General features: G+C 40.0%; 1 protein-coding gene across 6 annotated transcripts in view; it reads right to left on the bottom strand.

Annotated features, from left to right (window-relative positions):
- LOC126874125 (octopamine receptor beta-3R-like) overlaps positions 1 to 20,787 on the bottom strand; it is a 108,080-nt gene extending 87,293 nt beyond the window's left edge. For 3 of the 6 annotated variants that reach the window (XM_050635823.1, XM_050635821.1, XM_050635822.1), the window contains exons 1-3: positions 20,236 to 20,787; positions 9,650 to 11,180; positions 5,382 to 5,619 (exon numbers count right to left, since the gene is read on the bottom strand). In XM_050635823.1, the coding sequence (XP_050491780.1) occupies positions 5,382 to 5,619; positions 9,650 to 10,294 (883 nt within the window). In that variant the 5' untranslated portion in view covers positions 10,295 to 11,180; positions 20,236 to 20,787. The remainder of the gene's footprint in view (positions 1 to 5,381; positions 5,620 to 9,649; positions 11,181 to 20,235) is intronic. The other 3 variants (XM_050635818.1, XM_050635817.1, XM_050635819.1) reach the window with 3 other exon arrangements.
- Between the last annotated feature and the right edge of the window lie 2,418 nt (positions 20,788 to 23,205).

The following is a 23,205-nucleotide window of genomic DNA, read 5'->3' as shown; positions in this document are numbered from 1 at the left end:
GTTAACCACCATTCAGCTCGAACGTTGCCGATGATGTGGAATCGTGCGAGGTCAAGGCCACTGGTCGAGACGCAAGAAATCCTATCGAAACGTATATAGAACGTGATTGTTGGCATCGGAAAAAAACGATCGAAACGCAAACAATCCTAACTATGTTATACGGTAAACATTGCGAAGGTATAGACCGTGAAGATGGAAAATTGTTGAAACATGGACGAGACAAAAGCGAAAATTATAACGAACGCCGCTGGCCTCTCCTCGATCGTGACTCCTCCAAACTTTTACCAGAACAAAATTCCAACGATGACAGGATACGTTTAAGGGTCAAGGTCAGCTGGCCGGCGAGTCCTCTGCGCATCAAGAACGGAGAAGGGGCGGCTTGTAGCGGATCCGTAATTTCGTTGCAACTGCAGTTGAACAGACGCGCTCGTAAATTTCCCGCACGTACTGTGCCGTTATTAATGACTGGTCATTAAAGGCGACGCAGAATCGAGCACGGCTCCTTTACCGTTTGTGCTTTTCAACCGCTTCATCCCCTTTTAGTTTCGTTCGATTATTTCTGTGAACGGTGGTTCAAAGCGTACCAGTGCTGTATCAGTATGTTGTTTATCGGTGGTTTCTAACGATTTTCGATTTGCATCTTACGATTAGAAAGAAACAACGATTCGAAATTAGAAAATAAAGCTGTTTTAATTAAAATATTATACGTTCGTTCTTTCTTTCTTTCTTTCTTTCTTTCTTTCTGTCTTCCTTCTTTTCTTTTTTCTTCAAACAATTGTTGAAAACATTTAAAGGATGATCTATAAACATATAGACACATATACACACGCACGCACGCACGCACGCACAGGTAACGCTTTTCTTTGCGTTTGTTTTTTCGATAAACAAAATTTAGTTAGTGTTTTAAGTATTTTATGTTTTATGCGTGATATTAATGCATTTTTAACGTAGATAAAAAGAAGATACTCGTTACGTTTATTAATTTATTTTGTTTGTAGTTTGTTTCGCTTGTTATTCATTTCGATCGTTTATTCGTTTAATTGCACGTAATTACGATTGTTGGGGATTTGGTGTTTACCTAACCTAACGACTCTTTACCTAAACCAGACTCTATTCCTCGGGCAAAAGATGTCTAAAGATGGTCACCAGATGTCTAAACACCCTTATTGCGCACTCTCGATAATCATAAATTTTTGAATTTTTATAGATAATGAATTTTACAGATCGCGTAAAATCTCGTTAATTAGCTCTTGAATTGAACAGTAATAGGAAAGTTGATTTTACAGTAGGTGTGAAAATTCATCGAATGATATTCGGGTTTAGATGACAATTGCTGTCTGGTCTTGTCGAATTCAATTTTACTTACAGCGTGTCGTACATGTCCTGCAACTACGTACAGTCACAGAGTTATCCATTTGGCGGCTCGTAACCCGACAAGTGTTAGTTTCAGTGGAATCTGCAGTCATTTCCAACAGCTTTGTAAACTCGTACTTCTCGATTGTGTAATCGATAGCGCGAACATTCTTCGGTAGCTTCCAACTCCACTACAACGCGATAGAACTTTTACCGATCCGTTCCATCAAGCCCGTACATGTCATTATTCCACCAACTACCAAAACGTATTCGAAATTATACATTTTCCGAGACGCGAACTTTTTATAAATTTAAAAATGTATGAGATTTTTAATAAGCACTCGTTCGGTATTATGCAAATTAGCCTAATAACAAGAACATTCTAATTCATATATAATAATTGTAGAAGAACTATAAGAATCTATAAGGCACAGAAGGTATATGCCGATCTATGTACCTATGTACCGATGTAGGAAACTTTCTATCTAATTTCTTATCTAATTAAGATTTCCAACAGCGAATCGAATTAGGATTCGTTTTCCATTTCTTTTTAATCGTTTATTCGTCGTACAGTGTTAGTTGAAACGAGAAAAATGAGAAACCAGGATAAAATGAATTTTTTCGGAAACGCAAAAGTTCCAACTCAACTTACGCTGTATGTGATAACGTAGAACGAAGCGGAAATGGTAAATTTTGAAAATCGTGGTACGAAAAGGAAATGCAATAGCGAGGGATGTACAATTATTATCAAATGGGACGAATGTTCCTCTGTTGCGAGAATAATGAAATAAAAGATAGAGCAGAACTTGCTAAATGGAGGAAAATTGCCAACATCGTTATTTCAATATCTACGTTACGTTTTGCTCGATTATCGCCTCGATTTTCTCGTTATATCCGCTGTATTACAAAATTATTAAGTTATTATTAAGTAAAATTACGATGAACAAAATATTGTACTTATTCCTATTTTTGATGGGAAAAAAGAAATTTGTCCAACTACCGATGTACCGATCGATCCTTTTCAACGTCTTTTCAAAATAAGGAAAAGGATGAATAGAAACTTGCATTTACGCCACTTTGGAAAAGATAACTGGTAAATATAAAGGCGATGAATAACGACGAAACCTTTCACGCGTAAAGCGCAATAAAAACAAACTGCTGGAAAAACAAGCGGGAAAGGGGTAGTACGCCAAGGGATCAGCAGATCGATGAATTCATTTCAACAACTGATACACCATATGTATATATGTAAGAGCGATTCGTCGATCAGAATTTTTCGGTAGAAACAGACAATAAAACTATTTTAGAAATAAACCAACTTTTCGACGGCGACTTTTTACGGACTCGTTTGCGACGACCGCACGCTTCAGTTTACGCTAATGCTTTTTTCGAGTGACCGACCTTTCGACACCCACGAACAACAACCATGTTTGGATCAGTGAATAGCACATATGCCTCATCGCTCGCGTTTACAGCGCTTTTCGACTCATTGTCAGCCAGAAACAAAACACCCGTTTCATCGTGCGCGAATACGATTCGCACAATTTTGTTCCAGAGGACTTACGGTGCTTATTATAGGAATATGCACTGATTATCGTCGATTATTTACGTAAATTGGACGGTAAATGGAAGTCGTAAGTGGAGAAATCATCAATTTGTATATAATTGAGACATTTCCTCTACGATATCGAATCTTATAACGTACGAATTTAATTCCACTGAATTTTATTTTAATTAGACTGAATTTTATTTCGACTCGAGTATATTTTTCTGACGATGATTAACATTGGAATCTAAGTAGAACATTGTTCTACGTACCAGACAATGCAACCATAGTATGCTGTTAGGCTATCGGGTAATATACTATACTACATGGATATTTTATATATTCTTGCATAGATATTAATTACGTGCAATGTGCGCGTCTTTGCACCTTCCACTTTCCTATAGACTCTTTGCCAACTGGATACGAAATTTCAAGAATGTCTTTACCGCGTTTAAATATCTCATTTCTGTAGGATTCTCGAAATCGGTCAGTCTTTTCATTCGTCTATAATAGCCGGAAGCCGTACGAAGCCGATTGTCATCGTCCAGCATATAAACGAAAATAGCGGAAAACCACGATTTTATTAGGAGACCGCAAAATCCCATTTAATCGGTTCAACCGTTTCGACCGCTTTCAATCGACGACCTTAATTCTATAAACCACAATGCCTGTCGATCAAAATGCGATTGCAAACTTCAACGTTTAGGTGTTTTTCATCGATCTCGAGGGCTCGCGCTCATTCCAAAATCGGCATATCTCTGGCTTCATCCTTTCGATCGATTCTGCTTCGTAACAATTTGCGCGTTACATGTTCAAACGAAGAAGATCAAAGACGCTAATACAACCATAAAGTTGCTGGATTTCTGCGTTCTTTCCAGTCGATTGCCGCCAATTTCGGGGCGTTCGTACTGCGGATATCGTTATTTGCTTTTCTTTTCCTCGATAAATGACAAACGATTAATGATAAAAATGATACGAACGTTGTTGATTCTTCGATAGTGTAATAAAATAACGAAGAATTCAAAATAAGCAACAAAGATAGAGTACGCCACACGTAGTCACATGTTAGCGTGTAAGTGGATGCGGCATGGAAATAGCGAGAGAAGGCTGTATCGAGGCCGCTCTGTCCTTCTCTAACCAGCCATGCACGATACTCGCGCGCCGTTCGTTGATCCGTGTTATCGTTCGAGACCTGTAACGGGTCGAAACGGGCAAGGATTTACGACATTGCCGCCGAGCGGGCCCCAAGAGGGCTGCCTAGGCCCGACAAACTCTCCAACGATCAACAAAGTCATAAATTATTCGATAAGAGAAGCAAACTTTTTGCTCTTAACCTTCACCCCCATGTCGAGCGATCAACCGCGGGGCAGATGCGAAGAATCACTCGTCGATAGCTGTTGTCTTCCGTCTTACGAGAAGCAAGGATCGTGCTTTAGTAGCGTACAGGCCGTCTACCGTCTTACGAAGTTCAAAGATCGTGGTCCGACCTTTATTATGCCGGGGACGACATAAAATCGCGATATTCTATCATATCTACGAGGGACAGTCCCTCGATAGTCACGCACTTTGCGATCTGTCTGTCTGGTCTGCAACTCCTTTCCTCCGTCAATCTGCCCACAGCCGCCAGTGTTCCGACGCGTACAATTATACTCGCGTAGTTACTCTACGAGCCTTCTACTTTATTTACTCTACGTCGTTAGACTTCCTATTCCCATGTCGCTCCTTCAGTTTCTATCTATGTTACAGCTATGTCGATATTCAATGCATTGCTGGCGATTCTTTTCGACCGTGTCTTTGCATCGCCATTGCAAAGCTTTGCAAGAACGAGAAAGCAAGCAACGGATTTTAAGCTGTAACGCCGCGCGCAGAGTTACTGCGGTTCGTGCCAGAAATGGCGGATGTCGAAGAAAGAAAATCCAGTTTCCGGGTAACCGCGCCTTCCCCGATCCCCGCGATCTCACTCTATGTCGTGTCGCGTCAGTGTTGTTCGACAACTGGAAACCACGCTCTTTGAGAAACTCGTTCACGCATACACCACCGCAAGATTATGCCATAATTTTCGCGAAAATGTTTGGAGCTCGCCTTTCTTAGATCCATTATCACGTTATTATACTATTGAAATATTTCTTCTTTCGATTAACCACTTTGGTTGATCGTCGTACGAACCGCTATAATGGATTCGATATCATGGGTTAATTTTTCTAATCGTTACAAAGGTTCGATTCGTTTGAAACGTTTTCACGCAGACTATGCCCGAAGAAACCTGTTATATATTTCGTGCTATCTTCTAGGGTAACGCGGATGGTGAAAAAGAAAGAACCGAAGAAACCATGATTGTTACGAAGCGAATGATTTCTCTGAGATGACAAGCAAATGTTTCCATTTTAGCGATGGAAACGGGAACAGGAAGCGGAAGCGGAAGCGGAAGCGGAACTAACGTCATCTACGCTAAAACGTTATACGTGTAATAGTGCAAACTCACCGGTTTCGGCCGCCGCTTGAAGCAGCATCTGCTGATGATGGTGTTGTCTGGTCGAGGACCTGTGATGATGCACGCTGTTTAGCACGATGTTGCTGGACGTCCTGCTGAGCGCCTTTCTCTGTCTGACAGCCTCCTTGTAGATCTTACAGTACATCACTATCATCACCAAGCCAGGGATCCAGAAGGAGACGCACGAGCTGATCACAGCGTACGGCCGGTTCACCACAAACGAGCAGACCTGCAACGACACGGATACGCTGTATCGGCCGCTCTACGATCCCTCGCGATTTTACCCTGATCGATACGCGATTTTGTCCTGACCACGCCTGACAACGAAACGATCGTTTCAAGGTGCAGAGCCGACCACGAACTGTGTTATCCGAGGCTCGACGAGCGAGGACGAGCGAACTTTCGAAGAAATTTTCATCGCGTCTTTCGCTAGTACAGCGAATGAAAGCTCGATTTTTTAAGGAGCGAAGCGGAAAGTGATACTACTCTTGTAACAAAATCAATTATTCGTTAAATCCGTTCGCGAATCCGGTTAAAGTTGCTAACCGAACGACAGAAATATCGCGGTTTTCTTTAAGCGAAACGACGTATGCTGTCACACAGTTTTATGCACAAGTGGACTTTATACGGAAATGCTGCAACGATTCGCGTGTTCTCAGCAGTGACTATTCCCTGGAGTCAGAACACTTATGACTCCCGAGGCTTTCGCCTATGTCGTCTATGTAATCAACGCTAGAGCCTACAAACTACAGCATCCAGAGGTTGCAGCTCCCGTGGGACGACGGGATTGACGAACAGGATAAATTACACGGTGGCCTATTAACTCGTTATCTAGGAAAGACGAGTGAACTCGTTATCCGGCTTACCAATATCCTGAAGTTAGAACTCGACGAGTTAAAGCGAAACTTAAACGATGTAAGTGCTAGGAGCGAAGATTTTCCGATAGAAACGAGGAATGAATAATTTTCTGAGAGTTTGTTGTAAAAAGCTGTATTAGATTAGTTAAATGTATCGATCGATGCAACATGTTTTCAGCTTGCTCAACGACAGTTGAACGAGAGCAGCAGCAGCAGCTGCCACCGACAATCGTAGTTCTATCTTGCAACAGTCTTACACGCTTGTATAATGTAACCAGTCGTAGAAAATTATATTTAGCATAGAATTTATATGCTTCTCGACAAAAGTATCGTTGTATTTTCTTTATAGTTACTTTCTCGTTGAAACAATTATTTTTCTATTCTTTTAACACCAGTATCGTTTAGCATTACAACTTCTCGTTCGTCTTTATCGGAGATAGCTGGTTGTCGCGTATTATTTTATTCAAAGAGCTGCAACTTATTTTTCTCTTAATCGGCACGATAACTATTCTCGAGGCAACGTCTAACGTGCCAAAGTGCAACATTTTTCTTCGTACGTATTAGCTTGACCAAATTAGCGTGAAACAAGGAGAACATTTGACTTTCGCAAAATTCGAACGAACAAAATACAGTTTGAATCGTACATTTTGAAACCAATTGGATTTAGCGTTTCGCAATATTTCAACAAACGTTTCCGTGTTTTCTTAATACTTTGAAACATGATTTAACAGCTAACAAAAGATCGGTAAAATACTTCTGTGCGAGTCATAGCGCGCGTTTTATAATACATACGCATAAACGAAAGTTTGCAATTTACGTTATGACGTGTATCAGGGAAGCAAAGAAAAGTAAAATTTCCCCATTTGAAGGTAAGCTGAACCTTAGATCGTCTTTTCGGTATTGGCATATCGGAAACATTGGCAAGCGGTTATCAATGAAAAATGTATGGCAACGCGCGAAACATAATGGTGGAGAAAGACTATTCGATCGCTTAGTTTTGATTTTTTTACCAAGAGCTAAAGCGACATTTTCGATTCAATTTTGCCTGACGATGGCAGTTTCCGTCGTGCATGACAGAATTTATGCTAAAACCTGCGGTATAACGAGATGAAACCTTTCCCCGCGCTTACGTAAACTTCATTTTGAAACAATGTATCGTATTATTCTTAAGTTGCATTAAAATCGTGTAATAACGAAGCCAATCTCCGACTAATCGCGCTTCGAGTTAGCGTTAATTAAAGAAAATACGCTATTTTAATCTTTGGGTAGACGATTAACGAGAGGGATCGTATTTGCGCTAACCTTATTAAACAACGTTGTTACTCGGAATTATGAATCGTTGCAGCCCGGAATAATTGCAACTGGTTGAAAAATAAATTGTAATTATTTAAAAATTTGATTTTTCGCACAACAGCTCGATGGTTCCATTTTGCTCGCACAATTTGAACAGTATTAACAGTTTCAGCTAATAGAGATGTTTATAATGCAGGAAGGAAATTGATGGATGCATAATTGAAGGATATATAATCGCACGATACAATTTCGTTTGTAAATATTTATTTATTCGTTAAATAAGCAATCGAATAGTTAAATAACTATGTGAAACCAAACTCCGTTTCCGCGATTCTCCATGCGCACTGACCCGCCAATTCCTGAATTAATTTCGAGAAACAGCGATCTTACAGATTTCCAACTGTTCGGTTCCTTAAATAATCGTGCACAGAGTTATCGAGCGATCATGCGCGATTCTCTGATTGAATCGAGATTTTAATAATTGTGTAGAGAACGTTAGAGGTATTACTGTTTAAAGACGATAACGATAACAAGGAATCCGGTATACGTATCGATTCTGTCATGTAATCAGAAATGTTTGAGTGCGTAGCATTGAAAAGTTTAGCGCTCCACGAAACCGGAAACTGCAATTTAATACTGGCGGTAGGAATTCTCCCGTCCAATTATACTACAACTGCAAATGGAGCATCGACTCCTCGATATCACGGTGGTTTATTTTTATTACAGCCGGCTGAAGATACTCTTAAATTGGATTTGTCCAGCCAACCAGCCAGCCAGCCAGCCAGTCAGCTAGCGAAACAGGCATGGACACTCGACATTTTTATCACGAATACGGGAATCATTGCATTAGATTAACGAACGATTCTATTTTTATAATGCAATTTCCATCCGAGAAGCGTTACTTTACCCGAATAATCTCAACCTTAAACGCGATACGATCGTTCGAATAATAGCGAGTAGAGATTTCCATTTATAACGATCGCGTAAGAAAACGGTTACGCTTCGAGAAAATGAAAGATAACAAACGAGACAATCAGTCATACGAGAGTTTAAAAATGGAGCGATTCCTTTTTGCAACGACACGCACCTAGTTAACGTAAGACATTGTATAATCGGTTGTTGCGTTGGATACTTTTAGTTCTGTGCGTTTTTTCCACCTACAAACTTTTCGTAATTGTCAATCACGACTAACGATCGTACAATCGTTTCGACTGTAATCTTAGATTGTAATCTAATGTTAGAAATTGCGTTAGATATAGCTGCTGACGATCTAAAAAGCATCGTTCGATCTAAAAAGATCTAAACAGCATCGTTTTCGATAACCTGTGACCGATGGAAGAATATACGGTTTGTAAACTTGTTGGCAAAGCCACGAATAAACGAGCTGCGAGCAAACGACGATTGATCCTTCGTGCTGTAAATTCGATATTCCGGCATTGAATCGCCGCAACTTTTGAATTTACAATGGCCGTTCACGACGGTGTTCCCATGATGCATCGACCGCTATACATAACCAAATTAGCCAATCAAGGAAACAATAGTGCAAGTTACGTGGAGGACCACGTCAAGGACGTGATTGGTCTATTTGATCGTAACGTATGCGTATGCAAATTGGGGAAAAGCCTCTTGCGCAAATCCTCTTATCCCCGAGGAATTATAGTCGGTATTCACAATTTCCTATGGAGGTTAGAACGCTTATTAGACACGTTACGGAATCTAGTTGTTGACCGGAACATTCATCTTGCATTATGCGAATGAACGATCGTTGTAGAAAATGTATTACTTTCGCGCATTATCCTTATACAAAACTCGTCGTTGTTGATGTTTCGCAAACTTATTAAGTTTATCGCGTCTAACGATTGTTCAAGAGTTTAGAAAACACGAAAAATTTCCTAGTCGTAGAGAGTATAAAGATCTTAATCGAGAAATATCTCGAACGGATAATGTGATTTTTTCTTTTTTTTTTTTCTTTTTGAAAAGTAAAAAATGAAATATATCAATCGCATTGAAATATACGAGAAAGGATTGAAAAATATGAGAATCCGAAAGAACGATGTTCGTAGCATAGTAATGGAAGAATCGAGGGATCGTTAAGAATATCGAGCTTACCTGCGGATTCTTCACCATATAATCCAAATGTTCCTGCGTGGTGTACCAACCCATGAAGATCGGTATGAAGCTGATCAAAGCCGGTAAAATCCATGCACTACCCAGCATACATCCCACCGTCCCTTGTCTCATGATCACTGTATACTCGAGCGGGCTGACAATAGCGTAATATCTATCCACGCTGATGCAGCACAGGTGAAGTATCGAGGCCGTGGAGAAGTAAACGTCCAACGAGTTCCACACGTCGCACATGAACCGACCGAACAACCATTTGCCTCCGGACAATTCAGCCGAGGCGTTAAACGTCATCGCGCACATGGCCACCAAGAGGTCAGCCGCTGCCAAGCTCACCACGTAACAGTTTGTTACCACGCGCAATCTTCTGTGCCTTCTCACGCTGGCGATCACCAAAGCGTTACCTAGCACTGCCGTCGTGATGATGCTGCCCATAATGATACCCTTGATCACAACTACGAACACGTTCACGTTCTCGGGTAGATTTTCAACCGTTGGATTCTCAACAGGAACTGACGTCACGTTATTCGGCGCGGTGCCCGATGCAGCGCTGGTGTTGCTGGAAGATGTCGGTGTCGGATCTACTCGGCTAGGTAGACTCGTCGTCACCGCTGCCATTACGTTCAACATGGTGGACCACGCGTCTGACGATCCCCGGCTACTTCACTCGGTCATGGCCGTGGAGAATGCCGCCTGTACATACGCGGATCATGCTAGCCTCTTATCCGAATTTAGCCTTACGATACCTTATCGCAATATAGCCTATAATCTGTCAACTTAGGACAGAGATACCGTGTATTCCGTCGAGCTGTTCGGCTGCTTTTGCTTCTGCTTCTGCTTCTGTTTCTGTTTCTGTTTCCGCTTTTGTTTCCGCTTTTGCTTCCGCTTTTGCTTCCGCTTTTGCTACCGTCGATTAAACTGGCCCTGCCTTTCTCTACTTCGATCTGAGGCCGATGGATACATAGACAGTATAGAAGAGAGTGTTCGTATCGATTCTGCGCTTTCGGCGAATCGATCAACGGTACGTGAATTTTCTCGGCTTTCTTTCTCTTCCCTTGGTTAAGCGTACAACGCTCGTTTTATCATGGAGCGTTTAAGAGCGTCGATATCGATTTCGTTATTCGGGATACTCCTCGATGGATAGTAGACGCACCTTCTGGGCCCTCGAGTGAGATCTTCTTTGGGCAGCAGGTGTTTTTATACGATTACCAGTACGACAGAGGATCCTGCTCAATGGCTGTGTACTCGTGCCGATCGACCACGATCGTTGAATCCAGTCCATCGTTGACCAAAGTGTTCTCCAGCGTTCTTCGTTGCAAGAGTTTCGTTCGAACGTCTCCGTTTCCTTAGCGAAGCGTCATTTTCTCGTCGAGTTCGATTTCGTCGACGTTTAATTTCACGACGATCACACGCGGTCCATTGTACAACGTTAGAATTCGCGTTACACAGGTCGTGACAACTTGTCGAGTTAAACGATGGCTGCAACAAGGTTTTATCCTGATTCGCAGCCTAGTTCCTGCAATTCAGAGATATACGATCGATAAATTACAGTCGAACAGTTATGATTTCGACTAGTTTGCTAATTGTTTCGTCTATGTCTAGCGAAGTCTAGAACGATGAAAAGTTTTGGATAAAATTCCGAATAAATTATACGAGGTTTCAGGCTACAAGTTTCAGACAAAATAAAATTTCCACTCACGAAGGTTCCACTGTTATTACGGGCATAGCGATTTTAGGATTTTACGATAAAGACTTTCTTTCGATCGTTGTTGGCTGTTTCGAAATCAAAATCTAGAAACAAATACTTGTTGCGTTAATCGACATTTATTCGAATTAACAATAGAGGGATATACGTTTGCGGTGAATTTGTAGAAAAGCTACTGTCTTCCACATCATATATTGTATATAAATATCTCAGCTTTTTTTTCTATTTTATTAATAACGTTAATTGATTTTATAAACTGGACGAAGCGAGTGATATTTCGGTGTTTTCAATGTTTGATAAATTAATTTGACGAAGTAATGCCTGGAAAACGGAATTTCACAGAATTCTGTCTAGATCGAAGGAAAGCGGGAAATATTTTTCAATTTGATCGAAATTGTCCAACAGCAAAAGAATCGCATCTTATTTGATGACTTTTCTAAATAAAAAGAACCTACTTATTTTCTCGTTCTATCGAACGAAGAAAACTGACGCAAAATTCGAAACGAGTAGCAATATCGATCGGTTACTTTGACTCTATGAAACTATAGCGTGAAAATTTGTTCCGTGGACTTGTACATTTTTATGAAAAAGAATGACGCTTTTAACGTAAATCCGACATGAAAAGTCATAATAGAAACGATTCACGTTCAATTTCTATAAACCAGTTTATTCAACGTATGTTTTTACGTTTTTTTTTTTTTCTATGGAAAATATCATAGAAGTAAATAAGTTCGAAAAATCTAATTTCAAAACACGATAATTCGACGAAACCTTTAATTCGATAGAACAAAGCAAATGCGTGTAAACGTGAAAATATGTTACCACGTGTATCGTGTATTTATCTGATTTTGATCCGAACCCTTAGACCGTATCCAGTTTGCAGAAGAATCGCGATATTTCCGGATGGATAAACGTTGACCCACTGCCAGGCAAAATCTTCGTCGTTCTAACGTTTAATTTCCTAACGTCGTGGCAACGTATGGTAAGATGAATCGTCCTATTTACGTCGGAACAAAGACGTATCGGCCCCTTTAGGTGTGAGAAAGCAATCCAAGGTATGAATGCCGAGTTGCACGGTGCAACAGCTGCCAACTCCATGTAAACGACAAGTTCACCGTTCCTGGACTCTCGGTTACAGATTGCATCGATGAGAAATCGCCCTATCTCGAGGATTTAGCTGCGAAACGGAGACGCTATAGCCGAGGAAAAGTCGGTTTGATATCTGGTCGAGCCGTAGCTTCTAGTTAAAAAGCGATTGCGCCAAGATGGAGCTATTTGCGAAGAAGATTACGAGAGGGCCGTCGAAATTACGTGACGCCCGGCATGGCGATGAAATACTTTTCCTCGTCGCAGTGGGACGAGGAGGCGCTTCGTTCCGCGTGTCAGCGGATATAACGAAGGAGAGAGGCGAATTCCGGGCCGCTGCCCTTTAATTACAAACGACATGGCCATGGACCATCCATCCATAGGCTCGAGTTAAGCTGGGAACCGGGTTAACGTCCTCCAAACAACAGTTAACGGCGAGAAATTACGTTGTACGAAAAGTTTTCGACGTCGAGAGGAATTCTTTCGTCGTGCGACGATTGCACACTTTGGATTTGCACCAAGTTTCGTTGAACACGGCTCGTTCGCGCAAAAATCTAAATATCGATTTCAATTACTTAGCGAGTAGTCGCTGTACTATAAGGATATATAAGAAGTAAAACTCGAGTATAGAATATCGCTACTAGTTCGATCAAAGTTCATCGATAACCATCCACGCAAATTACTACCGCAAATGCATTTAAATATTCGATTATCTTGTTACGCGTTAATAATCACACGACATACGTAGAATACGAACAGATCGATAGCTGCATATTTTGATACACGTGGATCCGTGTATCGAAAACTACATAGATCGAGAGACCGATGTGTACACGAACTGTACATCGACGCGTATCCACGCGCGATACAGCGCGTGGAACAGCATCTCTATTAGAAGATATAAATCCCTTTCAATTGCGAAACTGATATCAACGAGTATCAAGAATTGCGTGAAATTTGGCTTATATCGGAAACCATGGCTGTAAACGATTCCAATGGTCTTCGACGACGTTCAAAAGCCCGCTCGTGGACTCAAACTCGGTCAAACTTTTAATCGATGCGGTTATAAATCGTGAAAAATGCAATCTCGCGACCGTAGGATCGGACCGTTGTCCGGCGGGCGAAGAGGGGTCGAAGCGAACAGAGATGGAACGTGGAAACTGAACGAAACGCGTCACTCACACGACGCGTGGACACGAGGACACGAGGGCACGAGAAAAGAAACGAGACGAAATGTGTGCCGATCGATAAAAGTTATTCGCGATATAGAAGGGTTAGATCGTGGAACAATTTCACCGATGACCACGTTCCACGATGGCCAATGCCGAAGCCCTCGTCTAGATTCGCGACCTTTACGCGTTTTACGCTAGACGTGGTTGCGCCTGATCCTCGAAGCATCGACCGGCATATAGAGGATCAGAGTTCTTCTCGTCAGAGAGCTTGTGATCGTCGGTTTAATCGTTTCGAGGTTCGATTCGTTATTTTTCCCAACGACCACGCGAATAAATCAACGTTTGTCTTTACACGAGCAAATACTTTGAAGAAAAATTAAATTCCCGATCTGAACGATATGAACGGTATTTCGAAATCTAGAAATCTAGAATTAGAGTATCTAGAAATAATTTTTACCCTAATTTGTATAGAGAAATTATAGGTTATCCGATAGAGAAATTGCCATAACCGTCTTCTAATAACATATATATTGAATTATTTTTCTTCGCAGAATTTGCACATCTTGTTTTAATGGATAATAATTCGATTACTTTATACCTGTCCCTATACTATTCCTGCAAGTATAGAGAGAAATCGCGGCACGTTATTCAAAAATAGTCAATGTAATCCAATTTGTTGGTTGCGAGGCGTTCGAAACTTGTTTACAAAGTTTTCTAATTAAAAAAATCTAGAGTTTCTTTCATCATCCACTATCACCTGCTGCTCGATTGACTCGTAAAGCTGGATGATGGTACACGATACACGGTATGGCACGGTACGTAGAATGTGATGAATTGATTTTCAGATAAAGCGCGATTGCTTCTGATAGATGGGATATGGAGATGAGTAAAATTAATGGGTTAAATGGATATGTAGATACAGGCCAAATTTCGGGCTAGAGAATGGAACGTACAATTAGAATTACTAGATCATTCTCGTGCGATGTTGGAGAAATTTCGAGAGACTACTCTTGATGCGATACGCATTCGTGGCGCTTTCGTCGTATAATATAATTAATTCTTAAATTCCTCGAGTTTTACTAGCTAGTGTAATTAGCCAAATTAGATACAGTTAGCCAAGTTAAATATAGTAATTACAGTAGTAATTACAATAAACTGGAAAGTACGATAAGATATTGCAATTTTCTTAGTAAAATATTTTCAGCGAAAAGAAGAACGTCTAAATTGACTGAAACCAAACTGACGACGAAACAACGGGAAAAATGAGAGAAAAGCGTGAAATTAGAAAGTACAGGTGGATCTGCTTTTCTTGGAAAGACAGGGAAAATGAAAAAATAGAGTAAACTGCGGAAACGGAACATAATCGTCGTATGCTTCTTCCGGATTCAGCGGGCATACGTATATATATAGCAAACGGCACAATTTACTCCAAATCCATTTTTTTTCTTTCTTGCGCGAAAAATAGGGTGGCTGCTGGTTAGACGAAATGAACAGGATGTTAATTAACGTCGACCTAGCGAAAATTCAATTTCAATTTTAAAGCATTCGAGCCCAAGGCTTGAATTTACTTCTGCGAGTGAAAACGACGCGGGGCGAAACAGCATTTCACTCCGTTCCGTTTTAATCCAAGATAGACGTTCCAGTTCTTTTCCATTTTCCTTTTCGTACGATTACAACCGTACAACTTTGAATCTTGCGAAAAAAGCAAAGTAGAACGTTTCTACGTACAACGTGTACACTGGCTTTTCCATCGGATGACGTGTTCCACCGTATAGACGTAAGCAAGAAAAGTCTGTTATACGTGTAAGGTGTTCTGGCAACCGATGCCGCAATGGAAAGAAGAGTTATTTACGTTACAGTTACGTTACATTCGCATATAATTCCAACATACGTTAGTTTGTTGAATAATTTGTTATGCGAAGCAGATGTATGCGCGCGAAGACGCACACTAACGTAGATATTCGACCGATGCGGCAACTGATTTTAATCTGTTGCGTACGTTACGTATGCCGGATCGTAAAAGAGAATGATGAAATAATATTAAATTTCGCAAATCGCGCATATTCGTTATACGATTGCAGAAAGAATGCCACAAATCTTCCAGTACTATTTCGAACGAATGGTACGCCAAATAAAAGTGTATATAAATGAACGAAACGAATAATAAAGTATAGAGACGGATTGGATTGTTACTTGGATGGATCGATCTAGTCGAACATCTATGATCTTACTTTCAAATGTTAAAACACGTAAATGCGGGGTATTCGAAGGTTGCGGACGCTCGTTAGGAGATTTGAAAGCAGAAGGAGAATTCGTAATACGAATGTTTTGTAAATACAGAAACGAATATTACCATCTCTACTAAATAGCAATCGAGTTTCCGTGAAACGTAACCTCTGTATTGGAATTGACTCGATCGAGATTGAAATTCATCTCATCCCTATTCATCGCGCATATTAATTGCAGTACTTTGATAAATGTCTAGCGATTTAAAATTGGACCATCACGGAGATTAAAGCGTTATTTTCTCTTCGTTCCAATTTTTTTCAAACCTCGTATCGCTACAACTACCAAAGTGATCGACACGATCGATTCTTAATCCTTCGTAAAAATGTTGTACATATGAAAATGTGCGTTGTAAAGAAATACTTTAGTTATTTTAGTTTTCGTTTAGTTATTTTAGAGTTATTAGAACAAAGTTTCGAACAAATGTTTGTATATACCGCGTAGGTGCGGTAAGCGTGACGCTGGCGTTCATTCACAGACACATTTGCTCCTACGAATAAAGTAAAATAAAATCTTCGAACAACGGGTTTGTCAAATTTGTCATTGTGTGTCGGATACCGGTAATATCGGCGGATCCCTTAGAAGTATTTGGCAGTATTAGCAAGTCCTATAATGTTAGTAGAATAGCGTGCAATTATACCCAGCATTTTTATGCAAGTTACGCTTTAAAAAGTTTTCGGTACTCTGCAGAAGACTTACGATACATTTATGTCTTATTTGTCTGTACTTATCGTTATTTGTACTTCTTCCACCTTTGTAAAAGGATTAGTTAGCTGTGTAAGATAATTAACATAATCAGCCATAGAGTAATTTAGTCGTCGAAAGAACGCAGGTTCCTTTCCTATCCTTTCGCTATCCTTTCGCTATCCTTTCGCTATAGTAGTAAAAAGAACGTTAATTTGGAAACGAGCGTGTATTCTTACTCTTATCTACAAAGTCTTGGAGACTTATTAAAAAGCTAGAAGTAACACGTGCATTTCTTCCAAGCAACTAAAGACATCTTCATCTCGTTCGTAGCGCATAAATACATAGGAGGAAAAATCGAGGATCAATGACACTTAACCTGGAAACCTATACACCCGCCACAAACTATTGACAGCCATTAGCAACGAAAGGTCTTCTTAAAACGGCGAGCACAGTCGTTTTGTGCATAGATCGCTGTTCAAGCGAGGCACATTCTCGACAGAATCTCGGCGGAAGAAAGAAAAAACATCGAACAGCTAATCCCTTTCTAAACTAACTGAACTAATTAACTAAAAAATAAATATATTTGCTTTTGGCAAAATAGTAATTTGACGATTTATCGTTTATTAAATTTGGAAATTTAATCCAAGTACAGACCCGTGTACTTTGATTAAATCCGTGCACTAATTTCATACGAAAACGTATCGTTACATATCGTATCGTGTAAATTTTTCATTTTACTCTATTTGTCGATTAGACGGACAAATAATTGCAAATATCACGTTTCAGTTATACGTATAAATAACGCAAGTTTCTCTTGAATTCAAGCGCTTTATACGATACGTTATTCGTTCATTTCATTGTTTAATATCGCTGATAATTTCTACTTTAATATTCGGCAATGAAGAATTAATCAAAGTATCGTGTATCTATCATAGGCGTTTGCTCGATGCTGAAAAGCATTGTTACGTTCCACCAATTTTATTTTATATCTTATGCGCTAATTAGAAAGGCGAGTGTGACTGAAAATAACGCGTTTCACCGAAATAAACACACATAAATATGGTAAATTTTTCTTAAATTAACAAGTTTCGTACGATATTTTATGTTATCTTGGGTTATCGATCATCAACGCCCTAACATTTATCAATGGAAAATTATATTAATGGAATCTTATCTGTATATTCCTTAATTATATTAAATTAATATTAATTAAACTAATTATATACCGATCATATACTATGAAATGTTGTATACACTTGATCTTTAACGTTATCTGTCAAGCGCGAAGAAAAGAAAAACAAAAGGTACATATTGTATTTTCTCATACATGGATCTCGTACACTCGGATACATGGAAATGTAAGCAAATTTTTCTTCTATTAAAATAACTTATCCGAAATATTTTTGCATGTTTTGTTTATCGTTAATTTCGCGTTACTTTATTAGCCTTTTGTTTTTGCCTATTTCGTACGTTTTAATTCTTTTCGTCCGCTTTATTTAGTATTTTTCAAAAAATTGGGAAAGCATCGACGCGGCATTGACACGAGACTAAAGTCGCATTCAGAAACGGATAAAGGGAATGGTACAAAGCCGATTCAAATTTCCAACTAGCGGTTAAAGTATAAAGTTAACAGCCGCGCCGTTAATAAACAAGGTTTATTCGCGTTTCAAAGCACTGCGAAAACTAACTTAGCACTAGAAAATTTGTTGCTCCGTTTGCGTTATCGAACGAAAGTGCAGCAAGTATTTATTTCGTGCTTTATACGCAAAGGTAATACACGATAGGCGATAAAATAAAATAACCGGACAACCTGTAAAATCATCGCCGCGTGTTTCACATGTTTTTCGAAATGACAATCCCCGAGTGGAGTGGAGAATCGTGGTGTTTTACACGTGCAAAAAATAAGAAGTTTCCCCTTTGAACGTAAAACTTTGAACGTAGAATTTTCGAACAGCGTTTGCGTTTCTCCGTTTGTGTACTTGGAAGGTCGAGCATCTAAAAATTATAAACCTTTCATATTTTATCCGACTGCGACACGAAGGCATTCAGAAAGGAAAGACATATCGTGTTTTACGAGTATCGGTGGCAAAGCAACTGAACCAACTTTGTCCCGCTTATACCGGCCAACAGAAATCTATAAAACAAGCGTCCCATAATTCATCGCCTGCGAAATATGTATTACGAAGAAGAAGCACGTTAGAATTATATTATATTATATTATTAGATGTTGCATGTATTAATTAAAATTGCCGAAATTCAAAGGTATACGATAATAGACTCGCGGTTACTATGCTTGCAAGGTGGCGATAGCTTTACAATTACATTGTAAGCATAATCGTTAATAGCATGTTTGAAAATGTTCACCGTTTCTATCGATAGAAAGGCGACAGCGATGCGAGATTGAACTTATCGTCCTATGATTTTATTCCTAAAATTTGTTAATTAAATTTGTTAATATAATAAAACGAAGGTTTTCGTTTTATTATATCTGGATGATCCGATCAAATCCTCGCGTTATTTAACCACACGTGTTAATACTCTTTTATAAAGTTATCCACCGATAAAAGTTCTACGGCTTAAATAAAATAGAAATAATATTGCAGGTCAAAGTACATATGGTCCTTTTTGTACCCATTTCTTATTTCCTATTTTAATTATAATCGTTTAATACAATTACAGACAAACTATGATTATACAACATTTTTACTTGATCATGCCTGTAAAATACGCTGACGGAGAATCTGGCTGTCAAACGGCAAGACATACCGTATAAATTGGAATAATTCGAGAAATTAATTAATGTGTTTTATTTTGCCAACTTTATATATTCTCGACTTGAAAATTTTATAAGAGACATCGTCAGATTTGAAGAAGACGAAAGAAAAAGTAGCCAGGAGATTGGTTCGGTCCTTATCTACCAAGGGATACGGCACCAACCTGAAGTAGCCTCGAAGGATTAAGACACGATAAACCCTTAAGTACACGACCGGCAAATCCTTCAATGCTGGTATTACACGCCAGAGTACAAACGTCCGCGTTTATCCATTTATTATCAATAAATCTCGGAAAGATGGTAAATTAAACTGATTATCAATTGGAATTTGTCGACAATTTCGAAAGTTTGTAATTTAACGAGATGATTATTTAATTTATCTGTGCAAGAATGTTCGTGTTAGGACTCGGAGCCGTTATTTTCTCCATCAATTTTTAAATCAGTGTATTCACCTGCGTAGAAAAATATTCACGTTAGAACGAGCAATCCACTAACTTCTGCAGCCCGTGAAAAAGAAAAAAAAGGGAAAAAAGTAAGAGGAAGGAGAAGAATAATTTATGGAGCAACTTGCGAAATCCATCCCCTTCGCGAGGAACGCGTTAGTTACGTTTGGAAGAAAATATTTCCGTTACAACGGCGACCCAAATAAAAATGATCGTTCCGACACTTTGCCAAATAATCGTTGAAACGATCCCTGATAAACAATCCCTGTATAATAAATATATTATCGATCCCGGCGAGAAAATATTTCTCTCGCGTCTTTATCTCGCGAAGAACCCGCTAGTCGATAACGAATAAAAATCATAAGCCCAAAGCCTCTTGCGAACATCGCTTAAGACTCGAAGCAACCTGGAAAACTCACCCTCTCGACGATATACACCGGCGTTACCTCTGCAGAGGAACGTCCAACGTCAAAGTCGTCAGCTTTTCAACGCCACAGAAACGATACCGAGATCCAAATACCGATAAGAACACTCTTCGAAAGCCACCTTCCCGAGATGAACATCCCCCAAACACTTTTACCGCGTTTCAACCGGAAACTGACCTTCCCGCCGACGTTTGTCGTTCGCTTCGACATTGGCCAACCGCACGGTCATCCTCTTCGACCGGAACGACGAAGAACGAATACTCGAGCAGAAAAGCGGCCATTTAGACTTTGTTAGTTCTGTTTGGCCGTGAACCACCGTGTATCTACGAACGATATATAAACATAAACGTGGAACCTTTCCACTTGGGATTTGAAACTCACGCGTAAACACGAGGTCATCGGGTGTGTGAACGGGTCGCGTTAAAGTTGAACCGTTGCAGCACTAAGAGTAGGGGCGACGGTACATTTTCATTCATCGTTTCGAGCACACTGTGTAGAAACGCGATCACGGATAGTACCACGAGGCCAACCGCTTGTTTCAACGGGTCAGGGCGCACTGTCCGCTTCGGGAAGACACCGATCGCTTCGAGCAGTGGCCGTGGAAGGCGCCACCGACGTCGAAAACAACCCACCCACCCCCTCCCGCGAGTTTCAGGTTTCAGGTGCGATGCACCAAGTCATTCCGTTGGTGAAAAAGAGGGGCGGCGGCCGGAGACCGTGGTAGAGGGATTCTGGCACCCTCTTCACGGCGATAAGCGTCGCGTTGGCAAGTGCAAGGTTAATTGGCAAAAGCGAGCGAGATGATTTTTCTTCGGCGATCGAGTTTAACTGGATGCCGTCCAAGAGGAGAGGCGTTTTTCAACGGTGTTTCTTTGTACGCGATGGCTTACGGAGACATTCGATTGATAACGATTAGCGAAAATATACCGAAAACATAGAATAAAACTGTTTCGTTCAAGGCCTCGTTTTAAAGAAGATAAAGTTGGAGCGTATTTAATGGACCTTGAACTTTTATCGACAGATTACCGATAACACGGGCCCTTCATTTTTACTTAATTTATAGAATTCTATATAAAGCGGCCTGAAATAGGAATCGGTAGGGACTGATCGCTGCCTACCGTCAATTTTTCCAATCTCCCTGATCCCACGCGTATTCGATGTTTGAAATCGATTTGAAATCGCCCCGTTGCTTTTCATTCTGCAGACTTTAGTGGCCGACGAACGCGTACAGAAATTAAAACTACCTGCTTCGTTCTTTTACGTCTCGCTTCTTTCCCTGAAAAACCGGCTGATCCGACTAATCGCAGACTTGTACTACTGAAACTGGCCAACTTGTGCTAGATATAAGGAAAAAGACGAGGCTGTGTAAGTTTTTATCCATCTGTTTGATTTCCTCGCGTATTTTACATCTATTTCACATACCTAAACTCGACAATCTCTACATAATCGAACAGATCTTTGTTTTAACAAGCAGAAATATTTTCGACGCTTTTCGAATAACTTTACACGTTTACTTCGAACTTAATTTGTCAAGTACATTTCTTAACGATACAACACGTAAGAATTTATTTACATCTCCGTTAATTTAATTTCTTTCTTCGACAAAACGACAAAAATAACGATTAATAGGTAACGATTAAAAAATATCTCTGATATTTCCTACAAACATAATATACGAGAAAGGTAGAAAAAGTCAGTTGTTTATATGCGAAATATAGATGGCAAATATCGACTGAAATATATGTAGAATTTATTCCAGAATCTTCAGCGTGCGAAGAATCGATCTCCAGCATTTTCCAGTTTTCTTATTTTCTATCGTCGGAAGGTAACTTGCGCGATATTATTACAAGAAATCGCCTACACCGATCTACGGTTTCGCGAGTGTTCAATTTCACGAGAAAGTTTCGCTGCCAGTTGAACGAGTTGTCGTCGGGTGAAAATCGTGTGCTACGTTTGTCGCTTATTTTTCCACCGCCTCGGGCTAACAATGAGTTACCTTCGTTGCAAACTCATCAAACTTTTACCGCGATCTTTTTTCCTTCCGCCAGTAGAAATCCCGTTGGCCCGCAGAATCTTCGCCACTTGCACGTGCAATGAAACAACACGAAACACGATATAAAAAGATGAGACATCCGAGTCGTTCGACCAAAGACATTGATGCGATATTTTTAATAGAAATAAGAAATAAAAAAGATATAAATGTAGTATCGGGGAAAGAGACATCGAGTTAACCATGAAGAATGTCGCGAAAGCCGAGGTGCCGTCGGGTCTATCAATGTGTCATCGGTCTTTTCAAGTGCATAGTTTCGTAGAAAGGGCCTACGTGACCCTGGCCACGTCTGCCCTGGAGCGTCTGCGGAACACGCGCGTGGTGGGCCTAGCAAAAGACAAAGAGATGCTAGAACGGCCAGAATGCGAGTTGAGAGGTCACAGAGTGTGAATCGAGAAGTGAGAGAGCGCGAGTGGAGAAACGGGATAGTATGATAATAAGACGTACGACGATATTGTAATCGGTCCTTTTGTTATTGAGTATCGCTTATTAAACTACACTAAACTCTAAATAAAACATCATTATTTGTCCTTACTCTAAGATCCATAAGTTACTACATAAATATACATAGGTACACGTGTATGTACATGTAACGTAATTTAGATATTTACTATAGGCAAGAAAGTATAGCAATAACGATAGAACGTTTCTTACTTTACGTTTGATAATTTCCAAAATTGTCTCGAAAATAATTCAAATGCTAAGGTTAATTTTGTTTTGAAAATACCGTATGCATTTCCCCTTGGCGATAAAGATTGGCCAGTTTGCCGAATATATAATAGAATTACAGAGAAAATACCGCGTTTCATGAAATTTCGCTTGTACGAGCACGAGTGACGCTTTCGTACAATCTCTTCCGCAATACGTAATTTTATTGTAATCATAGCTGAAAATATGTATCGTGTATTTGAAAT

Source organism: Bombus huntii, chromosome 15 (assembly GCF_024542735.1).
Source record: "Bombus huntii isolate Logan2020A chromosome 15, iyBomHunt1.1, whole genome shotgun sequence".
Classification (NCBI taxonomy): Eukaryota; Metazoa; Arthropoda; class Insecta; order Hymenoptera; family Apidae; genus Bombus; species Bombus huntii.
The sequence above is the reverse complement of the archived record's forward strand: the minus strand, read 5'-3'. Positions and strand labels throughout refer to the sequence as shown.